A 24,489-nucleotide genomic window follows, 5' to 3' on the forward strand; every position below is an offset into this window, starting at 1 on the left:
AACAGTTTGCACAAAGCTTCATTGAGAACCATTGACAGCCAACAGAAAAAAAAAAGAGAAGATGAAGAGAAAGTTTTATCGTCTAAATATGTTGATTGAATCTACTCTGTGTCACTTTAAGATTCTCTTTGAACCCCAGCATGCTCACTATCCTTTTATATGATTGCAATTTGGATTCACATGAGCTCAGTTACAGGGCAGTGGAAGATACAGTTGGATGATGGTGCATCAGAAAAACATGTGATGGAAAAGGAATAGCAAGGAGGTGTATGTGTGTCTGCCCCTTTTCTCGATGCTACAACATTGATAAACTGGCACACAAGCCAAGATTTAACTCCCTAATCTAATCTCCATATTACAAAGATTCTGTATAGACTTTGAACAGTCCTGTTGGTAGTCTGTAAAATCTTCACTGTTGTACCTAAACTTTACTTGCAGCTATTTGGCAAAATGGGACTTACATTTGATTTATTTCTCCTCCCCCAGCATCTTGTTTGCAGATATTGTGGGCTTCACCAGTTTGGCTTCACAGTGCACTGCACAAGAACTAGTCAAGCTTTTAAATGAACTCTTTGGCAAGTTTGATGAGCTCGCCACAGTGAGTATATTTTTGAATGATTTTCCTTTCCATTAAGTTTTGTTGAATTTTCTCTTAATTGGTTGGTGATAAAGAGTATGAATAGATTGCCTTAGATTTTATTTCTTCGTGTTGCCAATGATGTACATTGTTTAATGATCCCTAACAGAAGTGGAGTCTAGGCTGTCAGGTCATTTTCTTCTAAGTAATGTTCAATAAACACATTATATTGCATATAAATTACTTGGACTTCAATTGGCACTAATAGACAGTCAATCTGATTTCGAAAGAAAACTGGAGGTTATTACTATTATAAAGAATGCTTACTAGGTTACAGCAAATTGATCTATTGCATCTTGCAGTGTGGTTGTTACTTATGTCTTATTCAGTAATGCTTTGAACATATATATGTTGTGAATGCAATTTTCCTTCTCCATTTTGTTCTAACAGCTATCTTCATTCCAACTTATTTAATGGCTCTTTAGCAAAGAAAAGTGAAATGTTCCTCAACTGTTATTACATAAATTTGAAATTTCTTTGGAAGGGTCAGCCACAAAATAATTAATATTCTGCATCATATTGTTACTTACTCTTAGATACTTGAACTTCCTAGTATTGGTACCCTCCATTGAAATTAATTTGAAGTCCCATCTCAGTTGTTAAGATGGCAGGACTTTGTAATCCACTTCTAAAGCCCTTCTTTTTCAGTTACTCAGAAGCAGGTAACGTGACATGACAATAGCAGACTTCGTTGTCATATCTGATTTTTACTCTCCCTTGCAGTGAGCTGTTTCTGCTCAGGGGATCACCGGAGTGGAAGGTTGCATTTATTTCTCATGCTGAAATCTTGTGCTCTGATTACACTGCATCTTAGAAATTGAACACATCTTCATTTTGCGAAATCCTTCAAGCTGTGTAATAATAATGCAGAGCGTGTTTTTAATTACACCTATTTGAACATATTAAATTTTGAAAAGCTAGAATAACTTTCTTGACAAATTACAAAATCTCAGATATTTAAAGAGCACAGGAACTAGAGCAGGCTGTTCAGTCACTTGAGTTGGCTTGCCTTTTCAATTACATCATGGCTGGTTGGTATTTCAACTCTATTTGTCCCATATACTCTGATACCACTTTGACACTCAATTCGTGGAATATTATTTAAATGAGAAGTCACTATTGAAAGCCTCAGAACAGAGGGATTATAGAATCCCCACAGTGTAGAAATTGGCCCTTTGGCCTTACAAGTCCACACCAAGCCTCTGAAGAGCATCCCACTGAGACCCTATACTTTCCCTGTAACGCCTGCATTTCCCATGGCTTAACACACCTAATCTACACATCTGTGAACACTATGGGCAATTTAGCATGGGCAATCCACCTAACTTGTACAGCTTTGGACTGTGGGAGGGAACTGGCGCACCTGGCAGAAACCCACACAGACACAGGGAGAATGAGCAAACTCCATACAGACAGTCAACTAAGGGCAGAAGTGAACCTGGGTCCCTGGCGCTGTGAGGCAGCAGTGCTTACCACTGAGCCACCATGCCACCCAATTGAGGCATGACTCCAACAACATATATATAAATCATGAAAATTATGGTTGTTTTTTTGCATATGCAGATAAGTGCAGAGGACTGAACTGAATTCATCACATAATTACATTTCCAAACAGTCTTATAACAATTCAGGTGTACTGTGAAACTAGTAATGCATTGAATGGAATTGTTGCCCAAGTGTAAATTTCAGCTGGGTGGAATGCCATTGTGAGATGGCAAGTGGAGGGTTGGGTGGGAAGGGTTTACTAATGGACAGACTGGCAATGATCAAAGATTGTATTGTGGAACTAGTGGAAGCATGGCTGCTCCATATTAAAATGATATTTGAACCTTTTTTGAAGCAGTCTTGTACTATCCCTTTCTGCTAGTTTGAAATCAGGTAAACCACGGGAAACAAAATTAACATGACACAGCCCTATAAAGGTGTCCTGTAACAAAATAAAACACCAAAATGAGTTTTAGAAATTTAAGTTAAAAATTGGTCTTGGGACTATCCCTTTGTAAGGCCAAAAACATTGTCTAAAAATTTGTTTAAACAAATGTGAAATTAGAGACTGAAGTGGCACAATATTAAACCTGAACTGTCAGGGTCACCGTAAAAACATCAATTTGGCCCAAATCTCAGATCAAGTTTCTATATTAGTTAGCTGTTTTGTCCACTGTACCCCATAAGATAGGTGCAGAACGTTGAAGCTAGGCCTTTCTGTATTTTATTTGTGATCCTTGTTAAATATCTGTCAAGGTGTTTCACAAAAATATGAGAAGTGTATTTATTTGTTGGCATTATTCCACAGTCATCAAAGTGGTTTCACAACTCAAATAAGGATTTTTAAAATGGCGTTTAGCTTTGAAGATTATGACTTAATTTGCTTAGAAGCATGCATTTGATTGACTGCATCTACTTCTCTCTTCCTTTCCAGTTTGTTATACAGTTGCTGTTCCATTTTGTGTGGCTACTGTTAAGTTGACCATCAGATTGAGAACACACCATCTGTGTTAAAAGGTTAGGGATGAGAAAACAGAAGCACTATGGAAAGCTAAAATGATTCTTTTGTTTAAATTTGAAATGGAACTCGTCCAGGGAATAATAGGCCAATTAGCTTAGCCTTGGTTGTAGGAAAGGAAACAAAATCCTTACTCGAAAATATAATAGAAAAAACTCTGAACATTTAAGCTGAAAATAAATTAAAATGTAGCATGGATTTCAAAATAGAAGGCATGCCTCATCATTCTTATTGAAGTCTTTGAAGAAAAAACTGAAAGCTTTGATAAGGATACTGAAGTAATATATTGGCTTTCATAATATACTGATAACTCAGATCTAAACACATGGAGTCAAGGGGCATGTAGAAAGCTGGATAGCAAGTTGGGTATAAAACAGAAAGCAGAGAGTACAGACTAAAGTTAGCTACTCATACTGGCCAAATATGGGAAGATAGGTATTGCATAGGGGTCAAAAAAGGACCACTGCTGTTCTCCACTTATATGGATGATTTGGGCTTGAGAATTTGAAATACTATTTCAAAATTCGTAGATGACATAAAATTATATGTCATTTATACAAAGAAGGTCTGTGCTAAAATAGGAGAAGGTATTTATAATTTTGCAGAATGAAACAACAGTTGGCAAATGAACTTCAACACAGAGAAGTGTGAGTTGGTAAATTTTCGTGGGAAGAATCAGGAGACCAAAATGATCCTTGGAAAATAAGCTAGATTTTTGTTAAAAATGGGATAAGTGTCAGTTTAGGGAGTTTTATGGAGAGTTTCTGTCTGTGAGCTCCAGCAAGTTATCTTGTTCAATTCTCTGCTGCTCACCCCTATGTATGGACCATGTCTCGATGGTGCTGTACCTATGCTATTGTGTGCTCACCAGTGTCAGAATTACTTGCCAGTGACAGGATCTTGCGGGATTTCTGCTGTTGGCGTCATATTCAAAGAATATGAATAAAAATGCTATATACCAGGTCAATCACTGTTAGACACGAGGAGCCATTCACACTACACAACGTGGGAGGAAATCAAAAATTAAAAGCTTCTGAGGAGACGTAGATAGCATGGTTGACCTTTCAGTGGAGATAGAAGTTCACTGTTGCCTGAAAAGGAGAACTCAAATCTTTTACCCATATATTCCCTTGTGTGAAATACCAAAGACTGGGAACAGAGTCAGAACTTAATTAAACAAACCCTTCTATATCTTAACTCTTTAAATACCAATACCTAGTACAAAACAAACATTCATTGCAACATTTACTTCTTATTTCATCTACTTCACTTCAACTTTAACGTACTTCATTTAACTTCACTTTATCTCATTTTAACTTAATACATTTAACCCTAACTCTAACTCGATAAGTTTGGCTTGAATCAAATACTACCGCGATTCAAGTGAAGTGGCCAACTTTGCTCTCCATGTAGGTCTTGCCTCATGGTTCTTTGTCTCTCTGGAAATTACTTCAGGACACATGCTTCTCATGTCTGGGAGGTCTGAGAGGCTTCTTCTCCTATCAGCAAATTCCTTTGTTCTGTAAAATGTGCTCCTTCCCGGAAGATCTCTGAAACACAGCCAATGAATTGATCAAAGCCTGGTCACCTTCTTCAATCCCAGCCAATGGAGTTTACTGGTAAACATCTCTGAAAGGTTTACACTGGGCCATAAACAGTGATAATTCCATACTACATATAAGGTAATAGTGGTGCCAGCCTGTCCAGAGACAACCATGACACTTGCTTTATTTGGTCAACACAGGAAACTACAGGTCAGAACATATCCTGGCTGCAGTTTTAACTGAGGTCAGAGTTTAAACTAGCTTGACCAAAATTCCCTGCATGTTTGATTGTAGCTCCTAAACAGTCTAGTAGCTATTTCTGCTGCTGGCCACCTGACCACCTCACACTGGTAAGTGAATTGTGACTTTACATCTTCACCTGTTTGATCAATTGCTTAGCTGCACAGAGTAGATATCCTTTGCACTGTACCATGTTAAGATCCTGTCCAAAGGAGTTCTGCTTTCTCTGATGCATGACGTCTTGTCATTGTTTAATGTGCGAGCATTCCCTATTGGAAGGCCTTTAACAGTTGAAAAAATTAACTTTTATTGAACAGCAGGAAAAGCAAAAAACAGAAAATTAGCTGTATTTGCCTGTGGGAATAGGCAGAGCTGCAACTCAAAATTTAAGCTCTGTGACTTTTTTTGAAGAGTTTATATTTTGAAGTCGAGGTGAATGGGTTTTGGTCTGTGTATATCAGGAGGTTTAATGTTTTACTTGCCAATATTTCTGGGGCCATGTCTTTTTTATAATTGGTTTGAGAAAGAAAGTACATGCTGTACTAATGGGAAACCATTTGAACTGGGGGAGTTTTATGAGCAGTCAAAATAAACATTGAAGTGCATTACCCTGATTTCAATTTGAAGGATCAGGAGTTTCTTTTTGTTGAGGGGAGCATCATTTCTTACAGAGATTTTTGGTTTTAATTCACAGACATCTGGTTGGCAATGAATATATGAAACAGTTCAGTTAGAGAAAGGAATTAGTTCAGTGTAAGAGTTTAGTTCCAAAGTTCCAGACCAGATGTGTTTTGTGGAAGCCTGAAAGATTAAGCTCAGTTGTATGAATACTCAAGGAAGGGGCTATCAGTCTCTCAAACTGGGAACATAATAACATAAGAACATAAGAACTAGGAGCAGGAGTAGGCCGTCCGGCCCTTTGAGCCTGCTCCGCCATTCAATAAGATCATGGCTGATCTTTTCGTGGACTCAGATCCACTAACCCGCGTTCTCACCGTATCCCTTAATTCCTTTATTGTTCAAAAAAATGTCTACCTTATCTTTAAAAACGTTTACTGAAGTAGCGTCAACTACTTCACTGGGCAAGGAATTCCATAGATTAACAACCCTCTGGGTGAAGAAGTTCCTTCTCAATTCAGTCCTAAATCTGCTCCCTCTAATATTGAGGCTATGCCCTCTTGTCCTAGCTTCACCTGCCAGTGGAAACATCCTCTCTACTTCTATCTTATCTATTCCCTTCATAATTTTATATGTTTCTATAAGATCCCCCTCAATCTTCTGAATTCCAATGAATATAATCCCAATCTACTCAGTCTCTCCTCATAAGCCAAACCCCTCAACTCCAGAATCAACCTAGTGAACCTCCTTTGCACCCTCTCCAGTGCCAGTACATCCCTTCTCATGTAAGGAGACCAAAGCTGCACACAGTACTCCAGGTGTGGCCTCACCAGCACCTTGTATAGCTGCAGCATAACCTCTTTGCTTTTAATCTCAATCCCTTTAGTAATGAAGGACAAAATTCCATTTGCCTTCCTAATTACTTGTTGTACCTGCAGAACTACCTTCTGTGATTCATGCACAAGGACACCCACATCCCTCTGCATAGCAGCATGCTGCAACTTTTTACCATTCAAGTAATAATCCTTTTTACTATTACTCCTACCAAAATGTACGACTTCACATTTACTTACATTGTATTCCATCTGCCAGACCTTTGCCAACTCACTCAATGTATCTATGTTCCTCTGCAAAGTTTCACAGTCCTCTGCACACTTTGCTCTGCCACTCATCTTAGTGTCATCTGCAAACTTTGACACCCTACACGTGGTCCCCAACTCCAAATCATCTATATAAATTGTAAATAATTGCGGTCCCAACACCAATCCCTGAGGCACACCACTAGTCACTGACTGCCAGCTAGAATAGCACTCATTTATCCCCACTCTTTGCTTCCTATTAGTCAACCAATCCTCTATCCATGCTAATACTTTACCCTTAACACCATGCATCCTTATCTCATGCAGTAACCTCTTGTGTGGCACCTTGTCGAAGGCCTTTTGGAAATCTAGATACACCACATCCACTGGGTCCCCATTGTCCACCTTGCTCGTAATGTCTTCATAGAATTCCAAAAGATTTGTCAAGCATGACCTGCCCTTCATGAACCCAGGAAGTAAAAGTAACTATGAAGTCAATAGGAGGGAATCCTCTCCATGATATTAAAGGGGTACTATTGGCATAGGTGCAATGTTATGTTTTTATAGTGTGTTTCCAAATCTTTCAAGTTGTATTATTTTTAAATAGCTTGGTTTATTTTATTTTTTATCTTTTCTTTTAATTAATAAACTTGTGTTTTATTGTTAAAACCATATCTGCAGTATTACATGCTTGTGTTTCAGTGAAAGACCACCTCGTTAAGAAAAAAACAACTTATTTATCAAGAGATAGTAAGAACTGCAGATGCTGGAGTCAGAGATAGCACAGTGTGGAGATGGAGGAACACAGCAGGCCAGGCACCATCAGAGGAGCAGGAAAGTTGACATTTTGGGTCAGGACCCTTCTTTTATCAAGTTAGATAGCATTCTCTGGAGGTTCGAAGAATGAGTGTTTCATAGAAATGAGGTTTCTCATAGAATCCTGTAAAATTCTAATAGGACTAGATAGGTTCAATGCAGGAACGATGTTTGCAATGGTGGCGAGTTCAGAACTAGTTGTCATAGTTTAAGGATAAGGGATAAACCTTTTAGAACTGAGATGAGAAACTTCTTCACCCAGAGAGTGGCAAGCCTATGAAATTCACTACCAAAGAAAGTGCTGAAGCCAAGACATATTTGTTTTCCAGAAAAGGGGTTGATATATCTCTTGTGGCTAAAGGGATCAAAGGATATGGGAGATGTTCCGCTGATGGAAGAATAGACTGCATCTATGATTGGCCTCAGTCAGGGTACAAAGATACGAATATCAAGTAGCTTCCATGGTACCTGGTGTGGTCTTCTAAGATCTGGTACTGATTATCACACATAGCTTTCACATTGATGGACAGGAGCCCTTTTCTGTTGATGAACTCATTTGCGGTTTGAAATGGTACTGTCTATCCAACATGTGTGCAGTCAATAGCACCTTGCATCTGGGGAACGCCATCTCCTGCCTGGGCTGCAGCCATGACATTGTCAGGGAAATTTAGGTGAAGTGGTTTGATCTGTCACAATTTGTATTTATAACAGCTTTGATACATTTGTTGGCTAAGGATTGAGAGATCCCACTCAGAATCCCACATTGGATCTTTGGATACAGCCAGTTCCATAAAAGTTTAGCACAGCTATCATCTGGACAGCCACCAGGAAAGGTAGTTCTGAGACATCTGGGACATCCTCGGTCTGCAGAGGCAATGCACCTCGCTCATCTGGAATAAAGGCATTGGGGACAATAGACTCTAGACTTGCTATACCTCCTGTACATTTTGTGGGGAGCTTCAGCTGTGACTTCTGAATGTGAAGGCTGCTGAGCATCTGCTGGAAGTTGCTGTTGGTCCTGAGCTTGCTGTCACATTTATTCTTCCTCAATTTTCCTGCACTTTTGTGGCAGCATTGTAGCCACAGTGAAGATGACCCTAGCTGTGGCTGGTTCCATTGGGCATGGTTCCAATGAACCTGTGTGGAGAATTTCAGAGACAGAACAAGCTATTAGTAATGTGAGAAATCAGCATGCACGTCACTCACAAAAGACAGTTTGCACAGTCATCGATACATTAGGATATGGAGAAAGCTGACAAGGAGGGCCTGTACATGGACATTTGCGGCAATGGACCTTATTCCAAAGTGTACACACTATGCCATGCAAATATAGTAGGAGATTTTAATTGTGGTGGGATCAATGATACCTTTCCGGTACCTGGCAACAGCTGTCCCCTCTGCATTCCGGCATGCTGCTTCCAAATCCTACAATTGAATTCCCCAACTTCCCTACCACAACAGTGGCCCCTGGTGACCCATCTTGACTTTCAGTGTGTTTGATGTGTAAGATGCTGGCATATGGTACAGTTTTAACACTGGCGTAGCACCATGCTTTACAGTAACATGTCCAGCCCCTTAACTGATCACAACTGACGACCGTGACAAGCTGCCTGGCTCTGTGTTAAAAGGGAAGGCAAGACAGAAGTAATGTGTGACTGTAAATTCTGAATGAGACAGCAACACAGAAAAGACAAAATAAGGCAAGGTAAAGATGCTGTGAGCATCCAAGTAAATGAGAAGTGAGTGAACACTAAGAAAGCACATGAAAAGCTCTGAAGTGCATCCACTCAGACACATGAGATGGGTGCCTGTTCTTACACACCAAGTGACCTGACAATAGCATAACAATGAAAGGTGATAGTATATTCCAAAATACAACTTGGCTCATAACCTCACACTTTCTCACATTATATTTCTTTAGCAACTCCCATCTGTGCTTCAGAAATGATTAGCAGGGCAAATATTTCAGCGTCTAACAATTCATTGCATCACAAGTCAATTCTCTGATTTCCAGTCCATTTATTTTGCTGATGCTCTTAAAATTATGGCCTATGGCTAACTCGTTCTTAACCAAGGGAATAGATTTCCTAATTTTATGTACATTTGGATTGCAAAGATTTTAATCTGCATATCCTACTTAAATATTTAAGCCAAGATGTTTTGCTCGGTATGTAATTGACAATCAGGATGCATCAAATGATTTTGCAGATCAACGAAAAATCTTCCTTGAACCAGAGTAATTGAGAATGATAGGGTTTTGTTAACACTACTGAAATTGGGCTTATCTCAAAAATATAATAATCAGTCTACTTCACCATTTGTGATTAACATTGTTTTAAATAATTATGAATTATTATTAAAAATCTGTACAGTGTCATGTACTAGCCACATTGGTATACAGCACTCTGTCTTAGCAACTTAAAAACATTTTAAAAATGCCTACTGAGTCCTTGAACCTAAAATAAATTACTGTATACATTTGCAGAGCCTTTAATGGCCAGAAACTTGCAAAGGTGATGAATTCAATCTGAATATAGCCATTATTATGGGCAGGACTGGGATCTAATCTTTTAAAACTCTTCCAAAAGTTGATGAAAACTAAATTTATATTGGATGTAACCTATGGTTGAAGTTCATTATTGTGTTGATTTGGTTAATATTGGCCTATTTGCCCTGAATATCATGGTCAGTTGAATGGAAACTTGTAGTTCACATAATACGTCGACTCTTGGCTGTTGATAAAACTTGCTAATACTTTTCCGCAATCAAGTAAATAAAAATGATTATAATAGAACACTATACTATTCCATTTTAAATCAAAGAAGTCATTCAGCGTTTGTTTTCATTTTATAAAATCTGATTGCTTGATAAGTATACCAAATGAGTGTTTAGAAGTAAATAACATATAGCTTCCTATGAAAAATGAATTATCTAACTCTGGTTTGAATTATCAAATAGGGATGTGACATTAAGTCATTATTCATTGAGCTGCTCGGCAGATCTGTTATAGAGACCTTGCCAGAAATGCCATGTGCAACATTAGATTTAATATAAGTATTAGTAATTGTCTCCTTCGCAAATGATGAAGAAACACAAGATAAATTCTTGTGCTGCTTATTTGAACCTGGACTACTATTGAATTTGAAATTAGTTTTTCATATTTAATCTGGGTTTGCATTTGTAACAATCTCGGCCATTTCTAGCCAAATATATTATAGCTGTGCATTATGCTGTTCTGTTTCGCATTCACCCTGCTCAAGGAAAGGGATAGTAAGTGGAGCTGTTCCCAGACCTTGCTAGGAAGTCATATATTGAAATTTTAAAAATATTGCTTCCGGGTGTGGGTGTCACTTGCAAGTCCAGTATTTCTTTCCTCTCTCTAATTGACCTTGAGAAGATAATGGTGAGCCTTCTTATCCATAGAACACATGTAAGATTAGCCATTGCAATGCCGCTTTCAGTTCGGTGCGTGAAGTTAGCAAAAGGTTCAATTGTTTTGAGTGTTTTTGCTGGAGAATCAATGGCAACTCAGTGTCTTTTCAGCAATGTTCGAACTTTGCAACAAAGTTGCAGCCTGCCCTGTAGAATAGATCAAAACATCGATTTGCAAATATAGGTGGAAATTACTGCAGATGCTGGAATCTGTACTGAAAGCAACAAATGCTGGAGATCACAGCGGGTCACAGCATGGATGCTGTCTGACCCACTGTGATCTTCAGCATTTGTTGTTTACAATTTGCAAATATACAGCACCTTTACTAGAGGAAAACAGCTAAAGGTGCTTGAAGATAGAGAGTGGCACTTAGTGGAAGAAGGAAATCTGAAGAGGGTGACCAAAGCTTAAATTACATCAGTACAGCAAAGAGAGATTCCATTTGGCTTGAGTGGTCAATGTGACATTTTAAGTGCCACATGAGCTTCCTCCTCGCCCATTCAGTATATCTTTCTACTCCTTTCTCCTCATATGTATATTGGTTTCCCTTAAATACGTCTGTGCAATTAATCTGAACTATTTTTGGGCTAGTACTTACATTTTGTTAACCGTTCAGGTGAAAGAATTTCTGTCAACTTCACTTTTGGATTTATTAGCTTTTCTGTTAGATTTGTGACATCTAGTTTTCAATCTCTCCACAAGTGAAAACATTTCCTCTGCATCCACCCTATCAGTCTCTCCTTCCATAGTTTTACCAGAGTTATTCCTCAGCCTTTTTTTCTAGAAAAGAAAGAGCCAGCATACTCACTCCTTCCTCTCAGTTCTGTTATCATCATTGGGTGGAATTCTGTAGTCTTTGGCTAGTGAGTCTGAAGTAAAGGTGACTCATAACTTGCAGTATATAGCCTGCTCACTCAACCACTCTGTTCTACACTTACAGAAGTAAGCCCCAGCACTATTTTACAGCATTAACCCCTGATGCAGCTTGTAGTGTATTGTGTATCTTTACTTCAGGATCCCTTTGCTTTTTGATTTTATAAAGTCTTATTATTCAAGGGACCTATTATCTCTTTATTCTTCTTACCAAAGTGCATCACCTCATGCTATGTATGGGAATTAATTTTCCAATTATAGAATGGTTACAGTACTGAAGAATACTATTCAACTGCTTGTGTCTGTGCTGGCCCCCTGAAGGAGCAGTTCACCCAAGCCAACCCTCTCCAAACGTCCTTCCTGTGGTTTTCCACATTCTTCCTTTTCAACTCCCTCTTGAATGCCTTCATTGAACCACTACCCTGCCAGACAATGAATTCCAGATTCTAATGACTTATCAGGAAACATTTTCCTCAAATTAGCATTGCTTCTTTTATTAATTACCTTAAATTTGTATTCTTTTATTCTCAATCCTTCCACCTGCAGGAATGGTTTCTCCCTAGCTACTCTGTCCAGACCTCCCTTGATTTCGAACATCTCTATAAAATCTCCACAGTTTTCCTTTCCTGAAGAGGACAGTCGCAATCTTCCACTCTAATTGCAAAACTGAAGCTCCTCATTTCTGCTGGAACTATACTTGTGAAGTTTTTCTGGACATTTTAAATTACATTCATGATACAATTGTAACACACTTGCTTGCCCATACTGCAAGATTATTAATGTCTTTCTATCATTTTCTTTCTTTTAATTAATGATATGTACCAATTTGGTAACATCTGTACCGTTGATTCCAGAGATTCATGTAAATCACGAGTGAAAGTGGTCTTAACACAATTCATGTGGAACATCACTACCATATATTTATGTCTTTGTTGCTACCCTTAACTCCTATTCTGTGTTTTAAGTTTAGTATCCAGTTTGCTATTCACTTGGCTACTTCTCCAGCTACTCTGCATGTTCTGATCCTGGTCATGAGTTTTCAATGCAGTACCTTTTTCAAAGGCAAAGCCTTTAAATATCCAGATATACTGCATTCACGATAATACCCTTGCCTGCTGTTTTTCTTACTTCTACAAAGCTTTCATTAGGGTTACCCCAGTGTGATCTTCCCTTTTGGAATCCATGCTCTGTTTTATTTGTTGTTGTGAGATGTTTTTAAAGTTATATGTTTGAGTAAAGATTCTATTACCTGAGTTACTTCTAATGCTAAACAGATGGCTCCTTAGACTTGATCTGTTTCCCTTTTTAAATATGGAAATTAGCAGTCCACCAGTTATCAGGCAATATTCCTTTTCCTAATTAACTATTTTATGCACTGCAGTAATCATACAATTTTGCCCATTTAACATTTTTTTTAATGTCAGTACATTAGTGCATTTGTAATCTTCATGAGTGTTATGTTGTCAGGGATCTGTGGTACGTCAGGGTTTCACTTTAATAATCAGCCATGAGTTACAGCAGTTTATAATCCTCCAGCTTTTTCTGGATAACTATTAAGCTTAAGTGAGTTGGAATCCTCAAAAAATCTCTAATTTTAAGGAGTTTTCTCAGAGGGTTCCAGACACAATTGACACTTGGAATTTTTAATTTCCTGTGTAATTTCCTTCAGAGTCAGTTATGTTGGGATTTATGCATAGCCCTGAGGCACAACTCCAATCTACACTGCTGTAATGATTATCTGGCCATCAGAATACTTTTAGAGGCAGAAACAGAATCCATTGGCTGAATCTTACTTTTTTTGGCTAAGTGGCTACAGAGCATACTGATAGGCAATGAGTTCTGTACATCCTAAGGGTCCTGCAAGCGGATAGGAGAAGTGCCATGATGATTGTGAGTGGTTGGCAAATATCAGATACCAATGTCTGTGGATGATTGGTGTGATCAGCTTGTGGCCTGAAATGCTGCTTGGTGCTGAGTAATGTAGCGGCTGTTAGAAGGTAGGTGAGCTGAAGTCACCAGATATCCTTCCTGACTTCCATACTGAGACTTCTCAATGTCTAGTGTGTTTAGTGTATTTGGTAAGACAAAAGGCTGAACATTAGTGAGCCAACTTGTGCAGCTTATAAGGTGTTTAACAAGCCATGATTTCCCTTTATTGGCAATTCACTGCGACCGAATGAGAAACTTGCCTCATTGTTCCTCAGAGGCATATAAAATGCAGCAAGCTGCTCCTGGCATTGAGATAGGCCTTGCTAGACTTCTCATGTGTTCAGGCTTGAAAAGGTTCTGTCCCATATGACTTGTGATAAATGATAGGATGTGACTGGCCAAATTATCAGGGAATTGCTACAGACTACTATATAGTAAAGTGGAAGTGAAAACAAAAACATGAATTTGAGGAAATGAAAAGTAAAATGAAATTTAAAAAAATGAAATGCGTTATTTCAACGGTCTACCAGGTAAACCAATGTAAAAGCAGAAACTGGAAGCTGGAACTACTCAGCAGTCTTGGGTGTATCTGTTGGGGAGGGAAATAGGGTTAATGTCTCAAGTTAAATATTACTCTTCTTTGGATCCCAAATAAAATGGCTTAGAGAAAGAGTGAAAGGGGAAAAAGCAACATTTTATTTTTGTAATTTCTATGAAACTCTTTCCCTCACCTATACATATGAAGTCCAATAGGGGAGACAATGCTGCTGGACCTATTAATTAATTAGGAATTAACTGGATCAGATGAGAGAATTAAGCATGGAAGAACATCTTAGGAGTGTTGATCAAAATATTATGAGCTATATTATGAGTAAGAGGGATTTAGTTGATGTGAAGACTAAAGTAATTGAGAAAAAGCTAACAGTGAGAAAAGCTAACAGTGAGGAAATGAGAATGGAACGTAAGGATGGGAAACTGGAGAAAAATCTTTACAAATGAAGGAATAGAACAAAACTGGGCTAGGCTTAAATGTGAGATTGACATGCCAAGAAGAAGGTGCTATGGGTAATAAGAGGTGATAGTAAAATAGACTGTCAAGGAAAAGGAAATCACATTTACAGAAAGGGTAGAGAAGATTGGAAAAGAGAATACAATCTTAGGAAAGAGGATTAAAAGACAATTAGGAAAGGAAATAAAATATGAAATTAAAATATTAAAACACTGTGGGATGATAAATCATAAAAGCATAATTAAGACTGTAAGACTGTGGAATGTAGGGGGGGACATAGGTCATTTGGCCCATCAAGTCTGCTCCACCATTCAATATGATCTTGGCTGATTTTATATCTCCAGGCCATACTACTGCTGTCTCCTATACCCATTGTGTCTTTAGTGCCTAAAATTCTATTTCTATCATAAATATATTCAGTAAGTTATCCACTAGTTCACAGCCCTCTAAATGACAAAAGTTACTTCTCATCTCAGTGCTAAATGGTCAGCCCCATATCTTGACACTAGACACTTCCAACCAGGAAAAACATCATTCTCGCATTAATTCTGTCCAACCTGTCAGGATCTCAAACATTGCAATGAAACCTCTCCCTATTCTTATAAATTTAAGTGAATTAAGTAGTTAATTATCCTGGTTAACCCAATCCCTCTTCATGCAACAAACCTGCTATTTCCAGCAATCAGTCTAATGAACCTTCACTGTAAACCCCCGATGCCAACTATATCTTTTCTTCAGTAAGGAGACTACAAACGGAAGCAGTACACCTCCTGTGATCTCGTCAAGGCCCTGCACAGCTGCAGTAAAACCTCCTTGCTCCTTGTTTCTGTTTTGAAATCCCTTTGCAATGAAGGCCAACACACTATTTGCCTTCCTAACTGCTTGCTGTACCTACACGCTTGTTTTCAGTGACTGGTATACAAGGACACCCAGGTCCCTTTGTACATCGTTTCCTAATCTATCATGATTCTACTCATTCCACCTCATCCGCTTATTCATAAATTGCTTGTTGCTGGACCAGTTGTTCTTTAACTGACCTGCCTTCGGACAGTCATAGTTTAACTTGTTCCCTCTTGACATGTTCACTGTCCATTATAACTAGTTGAACTCCTTCTGCTGTGTTAAGAAGGTTGACATCAAGACGTGTGCATGTTCAACAGTGAGGTTTTTTGATTATGAGTTGTGTATGGATTCTTTGCTATCTTATACTCTTTGTGCCTAGACTTGTTTGTAACATGTCTTCAATCTTGAGAGCTGTTCGACCCAGATCATGTAGGTTCACCTCAGTAGGCTGTAACATATTTTTCCTCCCCTATGGTAATTGATCTAATAAGGCAGTGACACTCAGCCCTGGATCAAACTCAAAATTAATGAAATGTCCATTAACAAAAACATGAGTTGGTTGGAATAACCAATTTTCTCTTGGATTGCATTGGATACATCTTCTTATGTTGGTGATTCTATATACCAGAGAAGATATAACATTTTATTTTAATAGCTAGGTGCTGTTTGGGCCTAATAAGTCCAACGCTGCTTTATTTCATGCAATAAGACGATGTTCTTGTTTGTGCTACCTGGCCTTCTTTTTGTGTTGGCTGGTCCCATGTGTCTTCTGGGGCTTTATACCTCACAAAATGAATGGATTATGTTACTTGTACTCATTCACATATTGGTTCAGTTCACCATGGAGGTCCCACCTTCTCAACCTCACCAGCTGACTACGGCATGATGACCTTTTAGTTTTTCCAGCAACTCTTGTTTTTATTGCCAAATCTAAATTTGCTTTTGTACAGGCTAAATAAATCAAAATTATGTACACTAAACAAAGTAGACATATTAAGCACCATTTAATTATTTCCACAACAGCTTTAGTAAAAGCCTCTTGCCTTGATTATGTTCTTCTGTTCGAGTGAATACATAGAATTTCATCGTCTTGCTGGATCTCATGCTGCTTAGACATGTTAACTCATTACATAAAACATGGCAAATTATCTCAAAATAGTAAACCATCATTGCTGATCAGAAAACTCATTCACCGAAACAAAATATCAATTCTATTTTGATGACTCATTATCGATAATACAACGGCAATTTTATTCTTTTTGGTAAGATGTAACTTAGATATGGTTTAATTTTGCAGAATGACAAAGGTCACTGACAGTTCTTAGTTAGGCAAGTTGTTCACTTTGACTAAGGATTTGAATTCCAAGGATAAATAATTTTAAAAAGTAGTGTGAAGAGCAATTACATTTTGAATCATAATTGTACATAGACTTGAAGAATATGTTGCCAGTGAAATTCTAGAATACTTAAAAATATTCCCAAAATTGGAAGACACTGTGGAGTAGGTTAAAGAGGAAGATGGGTATAAACAAAGAACAAAGAAAATAACAGCACAGGAACAGGCCCTTCCGCCCTCCAAGCCTGCGCCGATCCAGATCCTCTATCTAAACCTGTCACTTATTTTCCAAGGATCTGTATTCCTCTGCTCCCTGCCCGTTCATGTATCTGTCTAGATACATCTTAAATGACGCTATCGTGCCTGCCTCTACCACCTCCGCTGGCAACATGTTTCAGGCACCCACCACCCTCTGCGTAAAGAACTTTCCACGCATATCTCCCTTAAACTTTTCCCCTCTCACCTTGAAATCGTGACCCCGAGCAATTGAGTCCCCCACTCTGGGAAGAAGCTTCTTGCTACCCACCCTGTCTACACCTCTCATGATTTTGTAGACCTCAATCAGGTCCCCCCTCAACCTCCGTCTTTCTAATGTAAATAATCCTAATCTACTCAGCCTCTCTTCATAGCTAGTGCCCTCCATACCAGGCGACATCCTGGTGAACCTCCTCTGCACCCTCTCCAAAGCATCCACATCCTTTTGGTAATGTGGCAACCAGAACTGTACGCAGTATTCCAAATGTGGTCGAACCAAAGTCCGATACAATTGTAACATGACCTGCCAACTCTTGTACTCAATACCCCGTCCGATGAATGAAAGCATGCCGTATGCCTTCTTGGCCACTCTATCGAACTGTGTTGCCACCTTCAGGGTACAATGGACCTGAACACCCAGATCTCTCTGTGCATCAATTTTCCCCAGGGCTTTTCCATTTACCATATAGTTCGCCCTTGAATTGGATCTCCCAAAATGCATCACCTCGCATTTGCCTGGATTGAACTCCATCTGCCATTTCTCCGCCCAACTGTCCAATCTTTCTATATTCTGCTGCATTCTCCGTCAGTCCCCTTCACTATCTGCTACTGCACCAATCTTAGTGTCATCTGCAAACTTGCTAATCAGACCATCTATACCTTCCTCCAGATCATTTATGTATATCACAAATAACAGTGGTCCCAACACGGATCCCTATGGAACACCACTGGTCACAGTTCTCCATTTTGAGAAACTCCCTTCCACTACAACTCTCTGTCTCCTGTTGCCCAGCCAGTTCTCTATCCATCTAGCTAGTACGCCCTGGACCCCATGCGACTTCACTTTCTCCATCAGCCTACCATGGGGAACCTTATCAAACGCCTTACTGAAGTCCATGTATATGACGTCTACAGCCCTTCCCTCATCTATCAACTTTGTCACTTCCTCAAAGAATTCTATCAAGTTGGTAAGACATGACGTTCCCTCACCAAACCATGCTGCCTATCACTAATAAGCCCATTTTCTTCCAAATGTAAAAAGATCCTATCCCTCAGTATCTTCTCCAGCAGCTTCCCCACCACTGACGTCAGGCTCACCGGTCTATAATTACCTGGATTATCCTTGCTACCCTTCTTAAACAAGGGAACAACATTAGCAATTCTCCAGTCCTCCAGGAGCTCACCCGTGCTCAAGGATGCTACAAAGATATCTGTTAAGGCCCCAGCTATTTCCTCTCTTGCTTCCCTCAGTAACCTGGGATAGATCCCATCCGGACTTGGGGACTTGTCCACCCTAATGCCTTTTAGAATACCCAACACTCACCCCCTCCTTATGCCGACTTGACCTAGAGTAATCAAACATCTATCCCTAACCTCAACATCCGTCATGTCCCTCTCCTCGGTGAATACCGGCGCAAACTACTCATTAAAAATCTCACTCATTTTCTCTGACTCCTCACATAACTTCCCTCCTTTGTCCTTGAGTGGGCCAACCCTTTCTCTAGTTACCCTCTTGCTCATTATGTACGAATAAAAGGCTTTGGGATTTTCCTTAACCCTGTTTGCTAAAGATATTTCATGACCCCTTTTAGCCCTCTTAATTCCTCGTTTCAGATTGGTCCTACTTTCCCCATATTCTTCCAAAACTTTGTCTGTTTTCAGTCGCCTCGACCTTATGTATGCTTCCTTTTTCCTCTTTGCTAGTCTCACAATTTCACCTGTCATCCATGGTTCCCTAATCTTGCCCTTTCTATCCCTCATTTTCACAGGGACATGTCTGTCCTGCACTCTAATCAACCTCTCTTTAAAAGCTTCCCACTGATTAAGTGTAGATTTACCCTCAAACAGCTGCTCCCAATCCACATTCCCCAGCTCCTGTCGAATCTTGCTATAGTTGGCCTTCCCCCAGTTTAGCACTCTTCCTTTAGGACCACTCTCGTCTTTGTCCATGAGTATTCTAAAACTTATGGAATTGTGATCACTATTCCCAAAGTAATCCCCTACTGAAACTTCAACCACCCAGCCGGGCTCATTCCCCAACACCAGTCCAGTATGGCCCCGTCCCGAGTTGGACTATTTACATACTGCTCCATAAAACCCTCCTGGATGCTCCTTACAAATTCTGCTCCATCTAAACCCCTAACCCTAAGTGAATCCCTGTCAATGTTGGGAAAATTAAAATCTCCCATCACCACCACGCTGTTGCTCCTACATCTTTCCATAATCTGTCTACATATTTGTACCTCTATCTCATGCTCGCTGTTGGGAGGCCTGTAGTACAGCCCAGCATTGTTACCTCAACCTTCCTATTTCTGAGCTCTGTCGACATTGCCTCACTGCTTGAGTCCTCCATAGTGCCCTCCTTCAGCACAGCTGTGATATCCTCTTTGACCAGTAATGCAACTCCTCCACCCCTTTTACCTCCCTCTCTATCCCGCCTGAAGCATCTATATCCTGGGATATTTAGTTGCCAATCTTGCCCTTCCCTCAACCAAGTTTCACTAATAGCAATAACATCATACTCCCAGGTACTAATCCAAGCCCCAAGTTCATCTGTCTTACCTACTGCACTTCTGGCATTAAAACAAATGCACCTTAGACCACCTGTCCCCCTTTGCGTTCATCATCTGCTCTCTGCCTACTCTTCCCCTTAGTCACCCTGACTTCATTATCTAGTTCCTTGCAGGCTTTAATTACTACCCCCTTACTGTCCACTAACCACCTCATTTGGTTCCCATCCCCGTGCCACATGAGTTTAAACCTTCCCCAACAGCATTAGCAAAAGCACCCCCCAGGAAATTGGTTCCAGTCCTGCCCAGGTGTAGACCATCCGATTTGTAATAGTCCCACCTCTCCCAGAACCGGTCCCAATGTCCCAGAAATCTGAACCCCTCCCTCCTGCACCATCTCTCAAGCCACTCATTTACCCTGCCTATTCTTTCATTTCTACTCTGACTAGCACGTGGCACTGGTAGCAATCCTGAGATTACTACCTCTGAGGTCCTACTTTTTAACTTGGCTCCTAACTCCCTAAATTCTGCTTGTAGGACCTCATCCTGTTTTTTACCTATATCATTGGTGCCTATATGCACCACAACAGCTGGCTGTTCACCCTCCCCCTTCAGAATGTCCTGCAGTTGATCTGAGACATCCCTGACCCATGCACTTGGGAGGCAACATACCATTTGGGAGTCTCGTTTTCGACCACAGAACCGCCTATCTACTCCCCTTACAATTGAATCCCCTATGACTATAGCCCTTCCACTCTTTTCCCTGCCCTTCTGTCCAGCAGAGCCAGCCACGGTGCCATGAACCTGGCTACTGCTGCCTTCCCCTGGTGAGCCATCTCCCCCAATAGTATCCAAAACGGTATACCTGTTTGGAGGGAGATGACCGCAGGGGACACCTGCACTGCCTTCCTGCTTTTTTTCTGCCTTTTGGTCACCCATTCCCTTTCTCCCTCAGCAATCCTAATCTGCGGTGTGACCAATTTGCTAAACATGCTATCCATGACTTCCTCAGCATTGCGGATGCTCCAAAGCGAGTCCATCTGCAGCTCCAGAGCCGTCATGCGGTCTAACAAGAGCTGCCGCTGGACACACTTCCTGCATGTGTAGGAATCAGGGACGTCAGCCGCGTCCCTGAGCTCCCACATTGAGCAAGAGGAGCATAATACGGGTCTGGGATCTCCTGCCGTTTTTACTCTTAAGCTTAACTTAGTCTTACTATAATATCAAATAATAGATAAATGAAATAAAAAATTTATTACCAATCACTCTACTTACCAGCACATGATAAAAAAAAAGAAAAACCTTACCTTCTCAACACACCACAGAGTCGTTTTTTTTCAGTTAGAGGAGGAGGGCGGGTGGGAGACCCTACACGTGTAGTGTCTCGGGTTTAGCCACTGCCCAAATATATCAGTTCACTCACCTTCCCAGGGCGCAATTCGACCGCTCCCACTCAGCTCCGCTGCTGAAAAGAAGGACTTACCGTCCCAGCAGCCCCCGATCCTCGCCGTCACCGCTCCCGCTGCTGCTGCGAAAATGGAGTAGTGTAACATTTGATGACTTTCTGGACACTATAAGTCATCTTAGAAGTTGATGCTTAGAAGTGGGGCCATGTTAAGCATACTGTTAAACATACATAAAGTGTATGTTGGAATTAGTGAGTGCGTGATATCAATGCAGCCATTTTAAAACTCAGTGTTTGATGGAGCTTCATCTTATAATCAAGCATGGCTGAACCTCTAACCTCCTCTTCCCCACATTAAATTGGCCTTTTAAATGAATAATCAACCACATTCAGGTTAGTTGTTGATTGATTTCTACTGGTTCTTGTTATTATATAAGGAGTAATTGTTGAAAGTTTTGAAAGAGTCTTTACTGATTTTAAGTCTACATGATGAGGAAATGTAGTGACGATGTCTATGTTTCTGGAAGGATAGCTACATTGAAATCTGTCATTTGCTGTAGCCTCAGTGCAGGGTGAGGACATTTTGCCGGTTGCTGTGAATGTGACCATGACAATTACATTTTGTATGGGATTTTTTTTCTAACTGAGTGATGAACCTGTTGACAAATTTGAGTAGTTTGCTATCTACTGCTATGTAAGTGAAGTCACTGAATTTCTCCATTCATAGAGAACTGACTGAAGCAGGCAGAGTGAGAAGCAGCTTTGCAAGTGCCTGTGCACATGTCTGTATTGGTGCTACATGCCAACCATGAGAGGTAATCAAATGGAAGAGATTCCACTTCCTCAATGGCCAGTTGTTGTGAGACCACAAGAAATGAATGACCAGTGGTCAGCAGATATGATGACTTTTGTCCTGTGTCTACCTACTGTTCTGAGGAAGGGTCACCGGACACAAAACGTTAACTCTGTTTTCTCCTCCACAGATGCTGCCAGACCTGCTGAGCTTTTCCGGCAACATCGTTTTTGTTCCTGATTTACAGCATCTGCAGTTCTTTTGGTTTTTTATCAAAAAAGTTATTACAGGTGGCAAGGGCTTTCCATATAGCTTGTGATTCTGTGCATAATCCATACATATGTTGACAGCGTGTATATAATGAAAGTCATGCTGCGACAAGAAAAATTGGGCAGAATGGATCATTAGCATTTTGGAAGAATATTTCCATGACCTGGATCACTGCGATGGAACCTTGCTATACCTGAGAAAATGGATGTCAGGATTCCTGGTGGTATGCACATGATGTACAACTTTGGCGTCATTGACTGGACATTTCTTTCTATTAACTCTTGGGGAGTAGCACAAGTGTAGGAGGAAGAGAAGCAGATCAAAGAGTAAAAAGGGCAATTTCAAATTAGTGTAATAATTTTCAAACCAGACTGATACGTTGATCCTTCTGAGGAATGGTCATCAAACTCGCAACGTTAACTCTGATTTCTCTCCAAAGATGCTGCCTGACCTGCTGAGCTTTTCCAGCAACTTTTGTTTATATTTCTGATACGTTGAAGGATTTTGACCACCTGTTTAATCCACAATATGTCTTCCTTTTAAGAGGTGCAAACTGATTTTAATCAGTGCAGACTAACTTTAATCTATGCTAAATTTTATGAATTTAGACCCCTGCTAAGGTGTACAGCCAATCAGTAGCATGCTTTCTTTTTATTTGTTTGTCACATATGAATATCATTAGCAAGGATTGTATTTATTGTCTATTCCTAGATGTCCTTGAGAAGGTGGTGGTGATGAGCATTGTACTTTAAGTACACCTCCAATATTATTAGGGAATATATCCCAGGATGTTGTACTGGCAATGGTGAAGTAATGGTGACAGATTTCCATGTCAGGATGCTGTGTGACTAGGTTAACAGTGTTGCATACTTCAATCATGGTAATGACCAGGCACCATGCAGTTAGCATGCTGATTTCATCACATTGAATGGGTAATTGCCTCTTGTGCACCCCGTGCCAGTTTTCAGGAGTTATGCAAATTAGCTTTTGTGTGAGGAATCCTGGCCCCGAACCCATCTATCGTTGTCTCAAAATTCTCAGTCAAGGTTTCCAGTGCAAAATCTTGAGACCCACTCTCTTCCATAATGTGCATTTCATGTGTGTTTCTCAGATCAGATTCAGTTGTAGGATGACTTCCAGTATTCTTATCATAACTTAAGAAGTGCGGGCTAGCTTTAAGCAGAACGAGCTTAGTTTAATTAATGCTAGCCTATCTTGATCTTGAATTCCTGGCGGTGGTGTATTGTCACTCTACAGCGTGATTAGCACTGCTGCACATTGCAATCACGTAAATTAGCAGATAGTGTGAAGTGGGTAAGGAGCAGATTAAATTTGCATTGAAATCTTCGTCTTTTTAAGGGTCTTTTTCTTATATTTAAACCCAATATTGATTTAAATGAATAAGATACTCATGAAACCCAACAAGGCTATCCCTTTTCCGAGATCAGTTCACCTAATGTTTTTGAGATCAATCCAAAAAGTACATTTTGTTTGAATCTAATGGTACTTTCAATTCCTATAAATTCCTCTCATACCTATATATACACATAATCTCAGAAGTGTCCGAATAATTCTACAGGTATTCCTGCTATAACACGTGTTTTCTTTTAACGTGAATTGGCTGTAACACAACTGATGTTTAGTGGACGCTGTTTGGAAAAGACGAACGTTCTACTGTACAGTAAAGCAATTTTCTTTGATGATTTTCTATAGTGTGAGGTCGCATAAGAACGCAACTTTGTGTTATAGGAGAACTACCCGCATTTGTACAGATCTCACAGACTATACAGTATGCGGAACAAAAAAATACAGCCTATATTTGTATTGAGAATAATAATTAACCTACTGGGTGACAAGGAAACTCTTTGAACTACAGAATAGAAGCTTCAGAGTCATGGAAATTTTCTTCCATTCAGAGTTGCATTTTTCTTGTTATATATTAAGCATAAAAATATTTGAAATACTAGGTTCAAATAGAACTGTACCTTTTATTTTCAAACATCCATAATTCTAAGCAATCTATTTTTGGCCTGCGCAATTCAGTAAATGAGCCACATACAGACATCACTTCCTTTCAACTTCAAAGTGTAGGATTGTTTTCAGTTGATTTGTTGGAACAGAATAGAGGGAGAATTATTCAGTACTTAGATTCTGCTGTGTGTCAGTTGGAGTGTTTT

General features: G+C 39.8%; 1 protein-coding gene across 1 annotated transcript in view; it reads left to right on the top strand.

Moving 5' to 3' along the window:
- The window catches only part of adcy1a (adenylate cyclase 1a), a 295,596-nt gene that overhangs the window by 43,638 nt on the left and 227,469 nt on the right, over positions 1-24,489 (top strand). Inside the window, exon 5 of the mRNA XM_048608131.1 lies at positions 487-598. Within this exon, the coding sequence (XP_048464088.1) occupies positions 487-598 (112 nt within the window). The remainder of the gene's footprint in view (positions 1-486; positions 599-24,489) is intronic.

Source organism: Rhincodon typus, chromosome 2, assembly GCF_021869965.1.
Source record: "Rhincodon typus isolate 14 chromosome 2, sRhiTyp1.1, whole genome shotgun sequence".
Taxonomy (NCBI): domain Eukaryota; kingdom Metazoa; phylum Chordata; class Chondrichthyes; order Orectolobiformes; family Rhincodontidae; genus Rhincodon; species Rhincodon typus.